Source organism: Lissotriton helveticus, chromosome 8, assembly GCF_964261635.1.
Source record: "Lissotriton helveticus chromosome 8, aLisHel1.1, whole genome shotgun sequence".
NCBI lineage: Eukaryota > Metazoa > Chordata > Amphibia > Caudata > Salamandridae > Lissotriton > Lissotriton helveticus.
Window position 1 is genome coordinate 362,864,686 of NC_136069.1, and position 20,286 is coordinate 362,884,971.

Sequence of the window (20,286 nt, forward strand, 5' to 3'; positions counted from 1 at the left end):
GTGAAAAGAGCAGTGCTGAAGAAGGAAGAGATGAGGTATAAGAAATGCAGAGAGAGCAGATGTGGAAAGAAAAAGGGTGTACATGTCTGGCAGAGAGAACATAATAGAAGTGACTGAGACATTTTGAAGAGCACTTCCCGTTCCACAAGCCATTGTAATGTTTAATTCTCAGTTACAGAATTGAAACATTTTGAATATTAAATATTTACAACAAAATCAATGTTGTTACTCATTTATATTCAACAGCTAACAACCATTTGACAAAGTCAATAGTCCTGACTGATTCTAGGTGTATTTTATGTTATGGTAAGTTAAAATTTCTTATAAAGCGCACATACATCGTTGGTTTCTTAGCGCAGACTTAAGATATTGCTGGAGCCCCATGTATTTAGTTGTCTGCAGAATCTAGCTATAAGCTTGGGTGAATAGTAAAGTCTTAAGAAGCCTTCGTAATCTAGAGAATTCAGTGCAGGTTCTGATTTCCAAAGGAAGAGTGTTCCAGAAGCTGGGTGCCAGTACTGCAAACCTGCAGCCACCTATTTGTTTCCATTTATAGGAAGGAATGGTTAGGAGGTTCTTGTGGGCAGAGCATAGGAGCATAAGCTCTGTGCAGGTAAATATTTCTGAACAAGTCTGGATATGAATTTTGGGCTAGCACCATTAATTCCGCATACTCTTGTATATTTCAGAGATTTACAAAGGCTTGCCATCCCGTCAATAAAGACAAGAATGTTTGTTCCCATGAGGAACCTCTCTCACATGTAAGTATTTTATATACGCAGGTAGAGTACTATCTGACATAATGTATGTGTCAGCATTTCTGAAGTATGTGTATTGGTGTATGTCTTTCAAATAAAAAATCATAACTTACCTGACACAGAAGGAAATATTGAACATGTCAAGCTGTTTATTGCTTAATTCTTTTAAAGTATAGCAATTTAGAACTTTGGCCATTATCTGATTTTGAGCCTTTGCCTATTAGCTCCCAGCTGTCGCTGTAGTTTGTTGCTGATTTTTAGACCCGGCATATCTAACTGAGATAACCGCAGCACTGTATAAGCGTGCAGCCATCTTTAACTAGAGCAATCAAGAGCAATACATTGCTATGGATGGCATCCTGTCTAACTGTAGAGATTTATTTGTAATTACACTACATATTCTTATTCAGTACCATTGCTGTTTGCACATACATTTCATTTAAAAACTTTTACACTCTCTCCAAACGATATCTAAATTATGTTTGTAAAATCTCAGTAGAGAGTATGCCTGTTGTAGAGTATATACTCCTCGTTGATTCCAATAGTATTTGTTAAAGTTTTGCACTTGTGTAAACTAATTCAAGGCGAGGGCTGAAGATTGTGCCTTCTTCTCAATCAAATATGCTTTTTTTGGGCGGACGCCATCTCATTGTGGGCCGTACTTGTGAAAGGGCGAGATTTTGATCGATACCTTATCTCTATTGATCCAAACCTCGATCTGGTCGACTGAACCTTTGTTGCCTGTCTGTGAGGAAAGAAAGTGCACCTATTTCCAAATTAGTTCACCCAATAAAAGACTCTGCTCCCAAAGATCACAAACAACTTCTAGCTTTCAAAAGTTTATTGTAAAGATATGATAAGCTGCAAATACAGGCATCTCAGAATGAGATTCACGAGATACACAGGTCCAATTACATACATGTGCTCTCGGAAAGCCCTCAGACGAGCAACAGAAATCACTAACACAAGTTCTAAGAATAATAAAGCTATCAGCATAGACGCATATCTCTCCTTCATTTAGGTTGGAGGAAAACGCAAAGGTTAGGCTGTCCCTACCCTGCTCTAGATGGTATCCCTACTTAACCAAGCCCCCAACCTAACAAAGGTGTCAGCAGTGAATGACCCCCAAGGGAAGTCACTCACTCTAAGTCTCTTGGTGAAAACCTATAGTTCTCCAGTCATGACCCCTCTCTGCCTACCCATCCACTCTCTAAAGGGTCCTCAGGTATCTGCTCTAACTCCACCCAGGGGTGCTGTCCCTAATACAAAACAGTCAACAACATTTGAGACGCCCCTTGCGAGACGCCCCTCACGTGGTGTAGCTTCTGGCTTTTTCCATGATGCTTTGTATTGGGCCTCATACGTTAGAGTTGACCTTGCTTCTCAGACTCTTCTCCGGCCCGCTGATACCCCTCAAACATTCCGGAACCCTCCTCCATGTCTAGGCCGTCCACTGAACAGACCTCTATTCATTCATTTATAATTGGATCCCCCCTCTTCCTTTGCAGACAGATATCTGCAGCCAAGAACCCAACTCTCATAGACTTCCAAAAAGGCCTGCAACATTTCTCAGCCCAGACATGTACGTGTAAACCAACGTTAAAACATTTCAGGCCTACAATATTTCTCATAATGATTATAGCATTCAACTTCTTCATTAATTAAAGCATGTTAATACTCTTATTCTATCATTCAGTAAACATTTTATAAATCGTGGCCCATTAATGCAATGACCAAAACATTAATACAATCTTTGTCGTGAAACGAAACACCTTCCCTTTTAGCTCTGGCCCTGAGGCCTACCACATTCTGCGTTTAACCACATACCATCTTATGTTTTAACAGCTACACGACATGGATTCAGAAATAATCACATCTACTAAAATCATATAGTGTCACACATTTCTGTATTAGTTCCACTTCTACTTAAATCTCTACATTAGCTATACATTCAGAATATAATTGCAGATACTATTAGCACTCATGGCATTTCTCCTCATGATTTGTGCTTACTACAGGTAAGTGTGATGTACTCATACATTTAAGTCAGTTTGCGCTCTCTCAGTTCCCCCCTTTGATGACCTCTCGGGGTCATCACTAACATTTAGACTGCAGTTATTGCTGGCATTCTCTGCGCTTCCAGAGCCCTCAGGCTCCGGTACTGATTATCTTGTATGGCAGCCAATCTCTGCAGCTGCTCTCTTTGGGCCCTTTCTGACCTTCTTGCTCTGTACCATTTGAATACCCTCACCAATCCCCACAATATAATCCCACAGATCAATATTATGATGATAGGCTTTAGGATATACCAAACAAAGCTTTTGCCTAAGGTGGAAAACCACCCTCCAACTGTACTCATTCCGTGGCCCACCTTTTCCCAGACATTTTCTCTACTCAAGTCTTCGATCTCCTTGTGAATATTAGTTATGTTCCTAATAACTTTCTCAAGGGGCTTCGAATTGTCTGGAATGTAAGTGCAGCATTCCTGGACCTTCAAAGCCTTACAGACTCCGCCCTCTTTTGCTAATAGGACATCTAACGCAAGACGGTTTTGAAGAACCATAGCCCTTATCGATTGCATCTCTCCTTCTACCAGCATTAAGGACTGAGCAGTGCTGGCAGACAACCTGTCGACAACTGTTGCCAGTCGTCTAATTTTAACATCATTAAGGATTACTCCCAAAAGAGGGAACATAGCTCCAAAGACATCTCCAACCATTTCTGCATCGCCTACATCTCTCCTTCCCCTCGAAGATGTCTTGCCCTCAATGATCACTAAGTCTTGTGCATGATATATTTTGGGGAAGACAATTGCTAGGTAACATGATCCATACCAGTTGTCAGGTAGTCTCACGTAAGCATTTCTTCCACATACAAAATACACATTTGGAATCACTTGCATTCCCTTCAGGAAATCCTTAGTATAGTACTCTAGATTGAAAGCATGTTCACAGTCAACTTCACCCACGTATATATTTTCATAATACGTTTTGGCTCGGTGAAGACATAGCTTTCCTCTCTGCGTCTTATCTAAAGCTATTGGACCACTACTACCCTTTCTCTTGTGTGCCTTCTCTTCCTCGGTCCAATCTGTTTTCCATTGTCCTGATTTTTTCAAAATCTTTTGTCTCCTGTAACGATCATCCACCTGCCCTATGAACTTCTTCTCGACTTCTGACACCTTGCATGTCAGGTTATTTCTACGGGCATGTGAAGTATCTAAGGTACTCCAAGGAATGAAGAACTTGGCCAATCTGTCTTCACTCTTCCAGTAGTCCCATTTGTTCATCTGCTTATAATTTGGGACTTCTGGCAACACTGAATCATAATTGGAGAAATAGTATTCAAAACTATCTCTCTCATAAAATATACTAAGCAATAAGCTACATGTAATGCCATATGTCAGCGGGAGGTGATGATATCGAATTCCCTCATCTACAGACGCCGGCAACTGCATGCAGACGTAGCAATCCTTAACCTCCATGGCATCCACGTATTCATATAAGAGTTTAGCATAAGCATTTGACCTAAAGTCTCCTTGGGACTCATCTACGTGTAACCTGCGGGCTTCTGCAGCTAATAACGCTTTCTCTTGAGTGTTTTCCCTTTTCTCACCAGCAACAGTAGGTGTAAGCGTTTCTACAGATTTCACATCATTTACCTTTACCTCTTCCTCATGTCCCTTTACATAAGAAATTGTTACCACTAAAGCTATTAATATTATCACTCCTACTATTAGTGTACCTATCATACATTTAGCTCTGCGGTTCTGGGTGCCGGCCTCCATTTCGTCAGACAATATGGCTCTCTCTTATCTTAGCCAAAAGTTCTTTTCCTCTCGTTCCTTTACAGTCTCTTTTAATCCTTTTGTCTTTAGAATCCACGCAACTGGAAGCTGACAACCTTCTTCGCAAAGGTCCTTTAACAGTTCAAACAAGACAACCCTAGCCCTTCTCCATCAACTCAAGGGAAGTTCCCTAATATTCTCTGCTTCCTGGGCGCTAGGTAATCTTCTTTTTCTGGTTGCTTTATTTACAAAGTCCTTTAACAATCTACTATCAGATTTGTTGTTGCAGCTTCAATAGCATAGTTCAGTATTTCCAAACGAAGATTGTGCTCTTCATGTGCTGTTATCGTTGTACCAAAGTCGGGGAATTGCAATTCTGAAAGGAACATGTGTTTTAACTTGCTGAGGCGGGGAGGTCTGGGGAGCATGAATGTTAGTGACCCTTCTTGTTCGACACCGGGTACCAACAGTCGTATTTCCACGGTGATAATGGGCTCAGAACTGGACACCACCACCGCTCGGATCCTCCCTGTCTCCGGTTTCACAGACATTTGTCGCCAGATATGTCCACTCAGGAGTGGAGTATCTTCTGTTAGGCACACGCACTCTTCTTGACCTTCTTCGGTCCGGTGCTTCAGCGCCCTGAGCACCTTCTTCTGGGTCTGAGTCTTCGGATATCGGAGGAAGGGTTAACTCTGGAGTTGACCTCAGGCTAGAGCTCCTTCTTTGCGGCCAATTAGCTTCTCCACGTGCCCTTCTACTCCTTCTCCTTCTTGTCTGTTCTCGCTCTCTCTCAGACCTGTCAGGGTCTGACTCGTACTCCCAGCTACTTTCTCCTTCTGTAGCGTCTTCTGTTTCGCTGTTGTACTGACCGTCCTCAGCTTGGTCAGACTCGTTCCCTGCTTCCGCTGGCACCTCTACAGCTTGGCTAGCCCCCTCTATGGCTTCTCGGTCCTCTGCTGGACGTCTATCCGAGAGAGGAGCTGTTTCTTCCAGAGGTGCTGGAACCCTTCGCGTATGTGACGCGTGGATCCAATTGGGCAGGCCTCCCACCTTCACAGCTGTGTTCGTGATCAGGATGATCTGGAAGGGCCCACGCCAACGAATATCCAAGCAGCTTCTTCTCACATGTTTTTTCACCAGGACCCAGTCCCCAGGGTACAGGTCATGGCACGGGCCCTGGCACGCTGGAACCTCGGCAGCCTGCACCTGAAGGGACACAGAACGAATGGCGTCAGACAGCCCCTTACAATAGTCCAGGATCATATCATCTGTGATATTTAACAGTGCAGTAGCTGGGACGGATGGCAGCCTCATTGCTCTCCCCATTAACACCTCATGTGGTGACAACCCTGTCCTTCTGTCTGGGGTACTACGAAGGCTCATGAGAACCAATGGCAGGGCGTCAGGCCAACTCAGGGTCGTTGAGGAACAAACTTTGGCTATTCTGGCCTTGATCGTGCCATTGATCTGCTCCACAATTCCTGAGGCTTCTGGTCGGTAACTGCAATGCAACTTCTGGTCAATATTTAGCGCTACACAAACCATCTTCACAAGCTCGCTGTTAAAATGTGTTCCCCTATCTGATTCCAAAAAGGCCGGCACCCCGAAGCGAGGAATGAGTTCCCTGAGCAGTAACTTGGCCACTGTGAGGGTGTCGCACCTACGTGTAGGGTATGCCTCAACCCATCTGGAGAACACACAAACAATCACCAGGACATAGCGGAGGCGGTTGCATCTTGGCATTTCAATGAAATCTATCTGCATTCGATTGAATGGACCTCCAGATCTTCCTATGTGACTTAGTGCAACTGGTGTTCTTTTCCCTACGTTCAGCTGCTGGCAGGTCACACAACGCTGGCACACTGCTTCTGCTGCTATTCTAAACTTAGGATTGTACCAAGTTTGCCTAAACACTCTCAGCATAGCATCTCTCCCTAAGTGTACGGGACCATGTATGAGTCTAGCCATGGGACTCACCATCTCATTGGGCAACACTGCTCTGCCGTCTGCTGAGACCCAAAAATGGGTCTCACCCATTACACATCCTGCCTTTTCCCATGTTTCTTTTTCAGAATCAGGAGCATTTTCTTGCATGGTTGACAGTTCATCCCAAGTATCAACAGTTTCCAGTATCATGGCTAATTCAGTTCTTACATTTATTCCACCCACTTCCACCTCTGTGAAAGAGTAACCTTGTTCCGCGCAATACCGCGCAACTTCATCAGCATATCTATTGCCTTTCGAAACAAAGTCCTCATTTCTGGTATGTGCGGTGCACTTTACAACTGCGATACTTGCTGGGCATTGCAATGCCTCTAACAACAAGCGCACAAACTCTCCATTGCGAATGGGAGAGCCTGAAGAGGTCATGAAGCCTCTTTGAGACCATAACTGCCCGTAATCATGAACTACCCCATAACCATATTGGCTGTCGGTGTATATGGTGACTCGAATTTGATTGCTTGCCAAGCAAGCACGTGTCAGGGCAATAATCTCGGCTACCTGAGCGGAGTGTACTCCTTCCAGGCACCCAGCTTCCACAACTCCAGTAATTGTACAAACAGCATAAGCTGCTCTCAACTGCCCAACTTCGTCTCTTACACATGAGCCATCGACAAAGAAAATTTCATCTGGGTCAGTCAGTGGCTCATCTACGATGTCGGGTCTGGGTTTGGTGCATAGTTCAGTCACATCAAGGCAGTCATGGTCTGTATATTCATCATCATCGTCGATATCATTTGGAAGTGGCATCAAGGTGGCAGGGTTCAAAACAGAGCATCTCTTGAGGGTCACATTCTCTGCGGCAAGAATAACTTGCTCATAGCGCGTGAGCCTGCTATTGGTCAGATGCTGTGTTTTGGTCCTGGTCATCAACAGTTCAACAGAATGGGGCACGCACACCTCTAACGGGTGCCCCATGACGATATTTTCACATCTCTCAATGCTGACACCCGTTGCAGCAACGGATTTGAGACATCCGGGCAACGCTGCGGCTACTGGGTCTAAAGTAGCCGAGAAATAAGCAACTGGTCTACGGGCATTCCCATGGATTTGGACTAACACAGACAACGCGCACCCTTCTCTCTCACAACAGTAAAGAAAAAATTGTTTATTGTAATCAGGCATTCCCAATGCCGGAGCACGACACAGGTCCTCTCGCAGCTGTAAGAACGCCATCAAACAGTCTTTGTCCCATGGTACCGGATCACTCACCTCTTTGTGCGTCAGTTTTTGCAAGGGCTTTGCTTTCAGTGAAAAGTTCACGATCCACTGTCGGCAATAACCCACCATCCCTAGGAACATCCTGACCTCTCTCTGTGTCTTAGGCGCATTCATTTTCATGATCGCCTCTATCCTGTCTGGTGACACCTTTCGTTTGCCTTTCTCTATTCTGTGTCCCAAGTACTGCACCTCTGTCAAGCAGTACTGCAATTTTCCCGGGGACACCTTGTGCCCATTGGCAGCTAGGTGATTTAACAAAGCAATGGAGTCCTCCCTGCAAGCTTCTTCTGTTTCTGACGCCACAAGGAGGTCGTCTATGTACTGGACCAGAACTGACTTCTGGGGCAGCACTAGACTTTCAAGATTTTTCTTCAAAAGCTGGTTAAAGATCGATGGGCTCTCTGTATACCCCTGAGGGATACGACACCATGTTAGGACGCGATTTTCCAGCTTAAATGCGAAAAGAAAATGGCTTTCTTCGTCCAGAGGGATCGAAAAGAAAGCCTGGCAAAGATCGATCACAGTGAACCACTCAGCTTGGAATGGAATCTGAAACAGTATCACTGATGGATTCGGTACCACTGGACAACACGAAACGACTATGTTATTAATCTTTCGAAGGTCCTGCACTATCCGAAATTTCCCATTTGGTTTCTGGAGACCCATAATCGGGGAGTTGCATGGACTACCCACGATTTCTTTCAGTATTCCCTGTTTAATCATGGACTCGATCACGGGTTTTATGCCTGCAATCGTTTCAGGAGTCAATTTATATTGGGGTGTTCTTGGGAACTCAGCATGCGGTTTCACTACAATTTTCACTGGGTCCACCCCTTTGACCAATCCAATCTCTTCCCCAGTGAAATCCCATACTTCTGGTGCCACTGTCTCTCTCAAGTCCCAGGGGAGCTCATCTACTGTTAAAGTAGGGTACAGCTCCACGCATATTCTTGAGTTTGCAACTTTGAAATCGGCGTCATCATCATTGGTCAATACCTCCACTCCCTGAGGTGTACAATATATAGTACAATTCAATTTACACAACAGGTCTCTCCCTAGCAGACACACAGGACTTGAATCGCAAACCACAAACTGGTGCTCATCGCTGTACTTCCCTATTTTCACCTGTACCGGTTCTGTCAATTGGCTGGTTATTCTCCTGTTTGCGACCCCTACCACCTGTATGGTCTCTCCAGACATGGGCAGGTCTGGAACTGCAGCTGATCTGATCGTGGACCTAGTGGCTCCTGTGTCCACCAGAAATGTCGTAGGGCACCCTGCTACTTCTGCTTCAACATAGGGTCCCCTCTGGTCCACCTCCAAGGCTGCCCCGAGGGTGCAGTCTTCTCTTTCCACTCTCTGTCCGGTTAATGGGTCCACATAATAGCACTCTTCCCCTTCCACAAACAGGGGCATTTGTCTATAGGTCTTACCCATACTCCCTACTCGAGGAGGTTGCGGGAACTGGGCTCGGGGAGGAGCCCCCCCCCCTTTGAGCACCTTTCCTTGGTATGGCGTTACCCCTCTTGTAGGCGCGCTTTGGACCTCTTCCTCCTCTATCTCTTGCTCTCCTATCTCTACATTGTAGGGACACTCGCGTTTCCAATGCCCCACCTCGTTACACTGGTGGCACCTAGTCGTTTTCTTCAAGGCAGCTATATCTATTCTGGGTCTAAAGGTGGAACTCTCCTCATTGCCCTTGTTCTGACTGTACTGCTTCTTTCCTCCTGTACCTGTTCCTTGCTGCTGTTGCTGTTGTCCCCCCTTCCCTGCTGCCTGCATCTGTACCACCATCAACTTTTCTTTTAGTTTCTTAGCCTTGGAGTCTATCTCATCACAGCAGTACCTGGCATATCTCAGTATTTCATCTAGGGGTTTACTTTGCCAACAAATCGAGTGTTGCTGAATCATTAAACTAATATCCGGTCTCAGTCCCAGGACGAACTTGGACACAAATTGCCCTATGTCTTTTGGATCCATTACATCCAAGCCGCTATACTGTTTAAACGCCTTCAGCAATCTCTCGTAATATTCGTGGACTGTCTCTTTGGGTTCCTGTCTTGTTCGGTCTATTCTGACCCAATCTATGTCTTGCATTGGCACTTTCTCCTTCAGCCAAGTCATCACTCTCTCGAATTTTGCCATCACAGTCTCGGACGGCCCATTAGTCTTAGCATCTCTCTCTGGCTCCGTTGTGGGCCACTCAGCGCTAACCTTGCATGCTGTCCACAGATCTCCTGGTACTACAATGTCAAACAGCGTGTTCAGATCTATCCAAAGGACCTTTGAGATTTTTACAAATCTCTCCACTTGCTTGTACCACTCCACTGGGTTTTCACGTAATTTGGGGAAAGAGGTGGTAAAAGCAGCTAAATCTCCCCTACTCCAAGGGACATGGACATAGTTCCCATTTGCAACTTCACGCAAAGGGTAAGCTTCTATTCCCTGCTGTCCTGGTGTCATACCAAGCGTGCTTCTCCTGCCGGTCCCTTTCTTGGACCACCTCTCTTCCCACTTATCTAGTGCCCTCCATGTCCTTATTCCAGCAATCAGTTCCCTTATGTGCGTTTTCAGCCCAATCGTTCTCCTCTCATCTAGGTCTCGATCTGTATAATGTAGCCTGTGGTTACCCTGTAATGCTTTGGTTCTTGACAAGTCCACCATATATTTGCCTGCTAGTTCGACTAACTTCTCATGGACTGCTCTCGCTTTTCGAGTAATGTCCTTTGCCATATACAGTATTTCATCCTGTTCATACATTTCCATTCTTTCTAAAGGCAGGGTACCATCTACCATGTCATCCAGGTCTGACCTTAAGCTGGCGACATCAAGTCTCTTGGCTTTTATCTCAGCTCGCAATACGTCTTTCGAAGGGGGCTCACTGGTCTCCCTACCATCCCAACTTCGAGCTCTACGTTTGGGCTCGGGAGAGTTAATGGGTGCCCTCCCTTGCTCCCATCTCTCCAGGTCCCATGCTCGGCCATCCGATCTTGGAAGGTGATGGAACACGGGCCTGTTACCCCTACTCTTGCTCTGCCCACTCTCTTCTTCTTCTCTCCTCTCACCGCACACCTCTCTATTATTTTCCCTCTGGTCGCTACTCTCTCTTTGCCTAGTATCGCTCAGTATCCGATACGATCCTTCCTGGTTCCCCATATTCCCTGGGCTGCGCTCATTTCCGTCATCACAGGGACCATGGTGCGACCTCTCACAACTCCCATTCAGTTCTCTGGTGCCGGGCACACAGTGTGGACACTTAAAGCTGTTTCTGTACTCTTGCGCTCTCCTCTCCTCTTCACTGAGTATTGGGCGCGCCACCCCTCCACTCCCGGGGCCCCCGTTTTCCAGGTCTGTTCTATCTCCCCTCCGGGCCCAATGGGTGACTCCCCTACTCTCTCTCTCTCTACAGTCCCACTCCGGGCTGCTCTCCCCAGCCCCGCAGTGAGTCCGAGCTCGGCTGTCCTGACTTTCCCTTTCAGCTTCCGCAGCATTGATGCTCTTTTGAGCCTTCACTGCCTCATCCCACTGCTTCATGTACTCATTTAGCTCTTGAAAGGATTTTCGTCCAGATCCCCTCAGATCCATTGGCCATCTAGGGCCCCCAGGATCTCCTCCTGGGTCCCCTGCTGTGTGCATCGGGGTGCTCCACTCTCTCGGTATCGGCATCTGACTTGGGGAATTGATCGTATCGTTCCTTCTTGCCTTCTCTGCTCTTTCTCTGTCCTTCCGTACCCGTTCTTCCCCTCTTGCTCTCTCTTGGTCATATATCGATATTATAGGACCTATGGTAACAGGTACCTGTAGTGCATCTGGTAATGCGTAGGATGTAGCGCTTTCCGTTTCCGGCGCTCTTTGTACCACAAACCTACCGACCACCTGTTGCACCTGACTAGGCTGGGACAACTCTTTCTTTGCCTCAGGATCCCACTCTGAACTGGGAAGCGGTCTATGCTCTCCTGCATTGCCCCCCTTTTCTCCTTCAGTATGCTCGACCTCTCCCCCTGCTCTATTATACGGGGGTGGCCTGTCTGTCAATAATCTGTTTATCAGGCTGTCCTCTGTTTCGCTCTCATCATCTTCTTCTAGGGGGCTTTTATTTACGGGCACCTCTAACACTGGGTACAGTTTATTTATTTCCATGTTATGCACTCTCCATCTTTTAGCATCCGCATCCCACCTGGCATCCTGCACTGCCCTTACCGATCGTTTCACCCTTTCTTGTCGTCTGTTCATATTCTTTTCATGCGCTGCCCTAATCCATGCTTCAAGGGCTTCAAACTGGGTCGGTCTAGGCAAGGGTCTTATTGAGGTCATGACTGATTTTAATCGATGTAACACCTCTAATCTGAACGTCCCGTACTTCGGGAACGTCAGTTCCTCATTTCCTTCCGTAATCTTACTCCATTCTGATATCCAAAGGATCGTATGCAGCCCAACATTCACTGCCATATAACGAGCTGGCGTACCCTCCGGCGGGGCTTCTTCCCCTTCATACGATCCCCGCTTCTCTTTTTTAAACACCGCTTTCAGCCATTTAAAACACTTCATAATTATGCGCACAATATCCAGCCTCGCTACTCTGTTTACTTCCTGATGACAATCCACCAATCCTGTCGCGGCTTTGCTAGCTTGGCCTATCGCAGCGCGGTCTTTCTCCGGTCGGCCAATCACGTCGCGACCCTTTCTGACGTCACTTTTCTCCGCTTCGCAGCAGCACCCCTCCTTTCTCAACTCGTCTCCCGGTTATGCATGCGTCCCATTCATACACCGAAAAATGACTACTTCCGACCAAGCGGTCACTTCTCTCGACTGTACGTCCACAGTCGATCTGTAATTGTCAACAAAACTGACGAAATGTCTATCGTCTCTCTGATAGGTTGCTTACACACACAGTAACTTCCGACCAGCGTCCGTTACTCACGCACTCACTCTTACGGTCCCCCTATCTCGGTCTTTTCGGGTGATCAATGGTACCTCATGACCCCCTTCACACTAGTTGACAATTACTCTGGGTGTCCGATACACCCGAACCACTTAAGCTCTCCTTGAACTTAAGATTTCCACCGGTTGCGCGCGCTCACAACCTGTTCCACAGTCACTCTACAGACATTCAACTCCGCCAGACATTACAACATAGATACAATACAAAAACACCGCAATCTAACACGCATAACCCTTTATACTCACTCTCAACCGATACTGCTGCTTTTTCTGTCTCACGTCATCCGGATCTTCTTCAGCGGGCTGTTCTTCCGATCATCGATCTCTAGGGGCCTTGGGGTAAGCTAACCTGGCCTAGGTCACCGTCCTCAAGAAGGCAACCATCCTCTATAGCTACCAACTGAAAGGGCGAGATTTTGATCGATACCTTATCTCTATTGATCCAAACCTCGATCTGGTCGACTGAACCTTTGTTGCCTGTCTGTGAGGAAAGAAAGTGCACCTATTTCCAAATTAGTTCACCCAATAAAAGACTCTGCTCCCAAAGATCACAAACAACTTCTAGCTTTCAAAAGTTTATTGTAAAGATATGATAAGCTGCAAATACAGGCATCTCAGAATGAGATTCACGAGATACACAGGTCCAATTACATACATGTGCTCTCGGAAAGCCCTCAGACGAGCAACAGAAATCACTAACACAAGTTCTAAGAATAATAAAGCTATCAGCATAGACGCATATCTCTCCTTCATATGGGTTGGAGGAAAACGCAAAGGTTAGGCTGTCCCTACCCTGCTCTAGATGGTATCCCTACTTAACCAAGCCCCCAACCTAACAAAGGTGTCAGCAGTGAATGACCCCCAAGGGAAGTCACTCACTCTAAGTCTCTTGGTGAAAACCTATAGTTCTCCAGTCATGACCCCTCTCTGCCTACCCATCCACTCTCTAAAGGGTCCTCAGGTATCTGCTCTAACTCCACCCAGGGGTGCTGTCCCTAATACAAAACAGTCAACAACATTTGAGACGCCCCTTGCGAGACGCCCCTCACGTGGTGTAGCTTCTGGCTTTTTCCATGATGCTTTGTATTGGGCCTCATACGTTAGAGTTGACCTTGCTTCTCAGACTCTTCTCCGGCCCGCTGATACCCCTCAAACATTCCGGAACCCTCCTCCATGTCTAGGCCGTCCACTGAACAGACCTCTATTCATTCATTTATAATTGGATCCCCCCTCTTCCTTTGCAGACAGATATCTGCAGCCAAGAACCCAACTCTCATAGACTTCCAAAAAGGCCTGCAACATTTCTCAGCCCAGACATGTACGTGTAAACCAACGTTAAAACATTTCAGGCCTACAATATTTCTCATAATGATTATAGCATTCAACTTCTTCATTAATTAAAGCATGTTAATACTCTTATTCTATCATTCAGTAAACATTTTATAAATCGTGGCCCATTAATGCAATGACCAAAACATTAATACAATCTTTGTCGTGAAACGAAACACCTTCCCTTTTAGCTCTGGCCCTGAGGCCTACCACATTCTGCGTTTAACCACATACCATCTTATGTTTTAACAGCTACACGACATGGATTCAGAAATAATCACATCTACTAAAATCATATAGTGTCACACATTTCTGTATTAGTTCCACTTCTACTTAAATCTCTACATTAGCTATACATTCAGAATATAATTGCAGATACTATTAGCACTCATGGCATTTCTCCTCATGATTTGTGCTTACTACAGGTAAGTGTGATGTACTCATACATTTAAGTCAGTTTGCGCTCTCTCACTTGCCTTTTCCTGGAAGCCATCTTGATGAGGGTAGGCTATGATATCCTATTTTTATTTATTTATTTATTTAGCGATTTATAGAGCGCCTGGTGACCTGGAGGCATCCCCGCGCTATAACATTTGTGGAGACCAGAGGAGAAAAAGAGGGGACTTTATTTTGGGAATAGCAGCGTTTTCAGTTTTTTCCTGAAAATCAGATGACTGGGTTCCAGCCGCAGGGGGTGGGGAAGTGAATTCCACCCGGAGGATGCTTTAACAGAAAAGCGTCGGCCGCCGGTACGTGTCTTCCTGTATCTGGGGACGTTGGCCAGACGCTCATTATCCGAGCGAAGGGACCTGGGGGCCTTGTAAGGGGTAACCAGGTCTCTCAGAATAGCAGGGCCAAGACCATTAAACAGTTTGTGTGCAGTGCACAGGGCCTTGAATTCGACCCTTTGACGTATTGGAAGCCAGTGGAGGGCCTTAATTGCTGGTTTGGCTGATACTCTGGAAGGGAGGTTCATAAGTAACCGGGCGGCTGCGTTCTGCGTGCGCTGGAGTTTAGCCATGGTAGCTTCTGGAGCTCCCAGATATACCATGTTGCTGTAGTCCAGCCGCGCAAGGATCAGACCTTGGACCAGGAGTTTCCTGGATAGGGGCGGAAGTATTGGGAGGATCCTGCGGATAGAGCGCATGAGACCAAAGCAGGTACCTGCTGTTTTGGATGCTTGGGTTTTCATCGACAGCTCGGGTTCTAGCCAGACTCCTAAGGTCTTAATTTCTTGTTTCGGGGTGGGAATTTCCCCGAACACGTCTGGCCAGACCGATGGGGGGATGGTGGTCCATTGCTTGCCCAGAAGCATGACTTCAGTCTTTGACCCGTTAAGTTTGAGCGATGACTCGCACATCCAGTTGTGAATTTCCTTGAGGCAGTTCGGCAAATTGTCCGGATAGTTGTCCAGTTGGGAGAGTGAGACGACCAGTTGCGCGTCGTCCGCGTAGCTCACTATTTTGATCCCGAAGGGGGTGACCACGTCTTCGAGAGGGGCCATGTAAGCATTAAATAGAGTGGGGCTTAGTGATGACCCCTGGGGGACCCCGCTTGTGAAGGGGAGGGTGGCAGAGTGGAAGTTGCCGTCCCATACCTGGAACGAGCGCCCTGAGAGGAAGGATTCTATCCACGTGAGCGCTGAACCTGCGATCCCTACCGCAGCCAGCCGATGGAGTAAGACATCTGAGATATTGCCAGCATCTAGTGTCCGTTGGCACGTTTCAACTAAAAGTCAACAAGATGTTTATTGATAATGATGTCAATGCCTCTATGCAGTACAGGGAGAGTAGAGAGCTCATCTTGCACTGAGACACACTTCCGTGACTAGGTGGAAGTAGGTTGTCTAACAGGCATTCTGAAGCGAAGTATATTGGAGAAGTATAACGACGTCAAAGAGCAGTCATGTAATTTGTTCATGGGCTGCGGACAAATAACTTGACAACTTTTCAATGATCTTCTTCTGTATAAGAAGAAAAAGAGCATTAACTTATTTTCAGGGTACTTTGTTTATTTCTGTCTAGTGCACACTACCTAATCGACTGACACATTTTTTTTTACAACCCTCTGTTATTATTATACTTCAACAGCATACTTGGTTTTAGAAAGCCAACAACTGGCATCTATGTATATGTGATTTTACCCAGACCCAACATGATAACCCAGAACAGAGAACCCACACTCAATAACTGTGCCCTGTCCCACTTTTCCACGCTCACATGCCACCATGTGCCAGGCTGGCATCTGATTTATAATAGTTTGTTATAAGTTCTTTATTTATGCAGATATATTTACTGGAGCAGGGCATGCACCAGAGCCAGGTGTGCCCAGGAACAGTTACCTCTGCCCAGGGAACTGCTTTTTTGTCTAGTTTAAGACCCATGACAATATGTTACAAAAACATTTCTTCTCTAACAAACACTTTCATACCATAAATATATGAACTGGCCCTGCCAGTCAACGTACAACCACCACCAAATGAAATCTGGACTTCAAGAATGAATACAGTGACCTTGAAAAAGCTTGAGGTTGATAGGACAGGGTAAAACACATGCATAGTAGTATTTCTTATTTCAAATTACCAACCTGCTAATCTGGTTAATCCCAAACTGAAAGAAGAGAGAAATAAAGTCGAGCACATGAAACCATCTACATTCTGTCACAAATACATTATATAAAAAAGATTGTAAAACGTGTTTTTTTCCATTTCATTTTGCTTTTATCCACCTGGGTTGGAGGTCTGTACCTGCGCACATTTGCGACAAAACACACTGCTCGCCACTATCCAGGAGGGGTGTAACTTTTCTGTATCTGATTAAAACCATTTCCAAGAGACCTGTTTCAACAACCTTAAATTACCTAGAAAATCATGGTCGCTTTCATTAATATAAAGCAGAGAGATGTGTAGAAAAAAAGCAATCTTCTAAAGTGAAGAAAACGGTTCAGACAGTGCTCAATCAGGATATTGATCGACAGAGGGCTTCGGACTTCAGAAGGTCCTTCGCAATGTTGCTTTAGGAACTTGTTCGATTGGTCGAATATTCTGAATTCAAAAAGATTATGAAAATATACATACTGCTGAAATGCATCAAATGACCAGGCCATGGCAAACACCGTCCTTTGTGAACTCTGGTGATCTCTGGTCTGGTAATGCACTGGCAATTCAACAGTCTTCTTTCTCATGAAAGAGAAGTGAGTTGCCACAATTGCAATACTTGTCATAAAGTAAAGTACATACAGTAAAAGGAGTATTATGAAATAATTTGGGTACTTCAAACCAATTTGTCCCAGGGACCAGCCATCTACAGGGTTATTCCAAGAGCCCTCTAAAAGGGCGAGAGGGTACATCTACCCCTTTCAGTAATATTGGAGGTCATACCAGAATGATGTGCACCAGAGACATTTTAAAGCAAGAGCAAAGTGGACAATTGCCCAAGCCCCCCAACCTTAATTGGGCCCCCTGGGAAAGTGAACTTTCACACTATTTGTCCACTGCCTACTTTATTTCTTTATCTAAAGCAGGGGTCACCAACGTTTTCTGTAGTGAGAGTTACTTATGTTCAATGAAATTCATTCTGGGCTACAAGTATTATGAGAGTTGTAATAGTGACAAGATTGCATAAGATTACCAGCAGTGTTCACCTCAGTGCATCACGCACGAGTCCCACCAGTAATGTAAAAAATGCTTTGTTGCTATGGCATGCCTCTACATGGGTAATATATAACATCCACATTAGAATGCCATTGGCAGCAAGTTAATAATATTAGTTATAGGTCTTCCCAACACCTTATGATTTTTCATTCATTTCAATCAAATACCAGCTTTAAATATATTCAAACATTTTTCTCCACATCAGCTTATCAGTTCTGGAAATGAATGCATTTTTGTCTCTAATACACACTTTTCAATTTTAGTATACACATATTAAGTCAACTAAGCAAAGGCTTCTCATTTAGTAGTCTGGGCTGACTAAGAAGAGCTACTTACAGGTAGCTGGCGAGCTACCAGTAGCTCATGAGCTACATGTTGAGGAACCCTGACCTAAAGGTATCTCCAGCTCTGCCTACAGCTACCTCTGACCCCGTCCAGTGCCATGCTAAAAATTGTGGTGTCTTGAGCAAGACATATTTCATCAATATTTCTGTAACCCTGTCATTTTAACATAACATTTTGTATAGTTTGATATCATGTGGCCTTATACTACCAGGACATTGTTAATAAAAGACTTAGGGCCAGATGTAGGTCACCAAATACCGGTCGGTAACGGCCGATTTCGGCCTTTACTGACCGGTATTTGGTGATTGAGATGTAGGGGGCCTACATTTTACAGAATCGGTAAATTTACTGAATCGATAAATATACCGATTCTGTAAAATACCGATTCTGTAAATTTATCGAATCGGGAAATCTATATGTAGGTGGCACTGGAAACAGTGCCACAGGCCCCTAAGAATTCGTTATTTACCATGACATACTATGTCATGGTAAATAACGAATTCCTGTGTACATGCACATCTGTGCATGTACACCTGTGATATGTGGCACACATACATGGCCTAAGGGCATGTATGTGTGTCACATGGCACACAAGACAGAATCAGGGGTGCAACAGGGTGTCAAAGTGACACCCTGTCCCCCTTGCCTCAAGGCCCATAGGAATCAATGGCAATTACCGAATCGGTAAATACTGATTCGGTAATTACCAAGTCACACAGATTCGGTAAATATATCTAAAAAAATACCTACATAGCATTTACCGATTTGTAAATACCGAATCGGTAAAATTCAGTATTTACGAATCGGTAAATACTAATTACCTACATCGGGCCCAAAGTGTTCTCTACAGAGCCCCCTAAAATCATTAAGATGACACTGATGTGGGCATCAAGTTCAGTGTTGTTTTAGACAGTAGACATATACATATAGGTCATGGCACAATCAGAACCTGTTGGTCTATAAAGTGATAGCCTTCTTCCTTCTGAGTTTGTCATCCTATGGGGATGAAATAGATACTGCAAAGAGACTCAGTGAGGAGCAACAAAAGATTATATATTATTATTGTTTTATTTCCGGGGCCGGGCAGTGCTTGGCCATGGCAGATGAGGTGGAGTGATATGCATGGCTAAGTGCGCATGCCGGTTTCCCGGCCGTCTTAGGCCGGCCAAACAGATATGTGCAGTTAGGTTTCTCCAACCCAGCTGTATTGCACCTCCAGGTTGTAGAAACATCACAGACTCCTTGTGCCTGAATGAGCGTTAAACCTGCCCGCTCAGGCCAATCCCCACATTGCTCTGATGCAGCATGAGAGCAGCGCAGGGATTGGATGGGGAGTCTAATCCTTTCCCAGCAACTGCTGGGAGAAGGAAGCAGAGGAGCACCGAGGCGCAAAGCGATCACAAGTCTGGTAAGTTACATTTATTTCTTATTAACCCTCCCATTCCCCTTCTGCCCTCCCCCTGCGCTTCCACCCCGACACTTCTACCCACCTCACCACTTTTCATTTGTGACAGCTGCCACTGATGTAGCTGGTTATGGTTAAAAAATATATCTAACAAAAAACTGGGGATGGTTATTCTCTCTGAAGGGACAGGTGTTCACACCCTCAACATACATCAGCCACTTCACTGGATTCATGATCAGCCTTGTAGTCCTAACACTTGTGTCACTGTCTTTTCTTTGGTTTTAGTTACTTCAAAAACTTCCGCTACTGCTCCTACGCTCCCCACGTGCGCGTCTGTACGCCTTTGACAGACGGGATCTCAACATTTGAGAACCTCTTGGCAAATGTTGTTCTACGAGTGTTCGTCTGGGTCATTGCTTGCATCACCTGCTTCGGAAACCTTTTTGTCATTGGAATGAGATCCTTCATCCGGTCTGAGAATAAGATGCATACCTTGTCCATCAAGATTTTGTGCTGTGAGTATACTTGATTCACCAGTGGCGTTTTCTGCCAAACCAAATAAATATGATACTCTACTTTGTCGTTAATCTTTCCACTGCATGGTGAAACTTGTGGTGTTCTTTCATTGGTTTTAGGTGGACTTCTTTCTAGACTCCTGCCCAATTAGCGGTTCGATTAGTGTAGAATTGCTCCTTTGCAGTGTTTATGGCCAAGGCTTGGAATGCCCTCCCTCTTTTACCACCAGCAGAATTATGCGTAACTAAAATCCAGAAATTTTTGAAAACCCACCTGTTTACTGGATCCATCTAGTTGTAAACTGGATCATTCATTTTCGGTATTCTGC

General features: G+C 45.3%; 1 protein-coding gene across 2 annotated transcripts in view; it reads left to right on the top strand.

The window, feature by feature from the left end:
- The window catches only part of RXFP2 (relaxin family peptide receptor 2), a 1,449,053-nt gene that overhangs the window by 1,373,881 nt on the left and 54,886 nt on the right, over nucleotides 1-20,286 (top strand). For both annotated transcript variants that reach the window (XM_078657149.1, XM_078657148.1), the window contains 2 exons: nucleotides 690-761; nucleotides 19,728-19,957. In XM_078657149.1, the coding sequence (XP_078513275.1) occupies nucleotides 690-761; nucleotides 19,728-19,957 (302 nt within the window). The remainder of the gene's footprint in view (nucleotides 1-689; nucleotides 762-19,727; nucleotides 19,958-20,286) is intronic.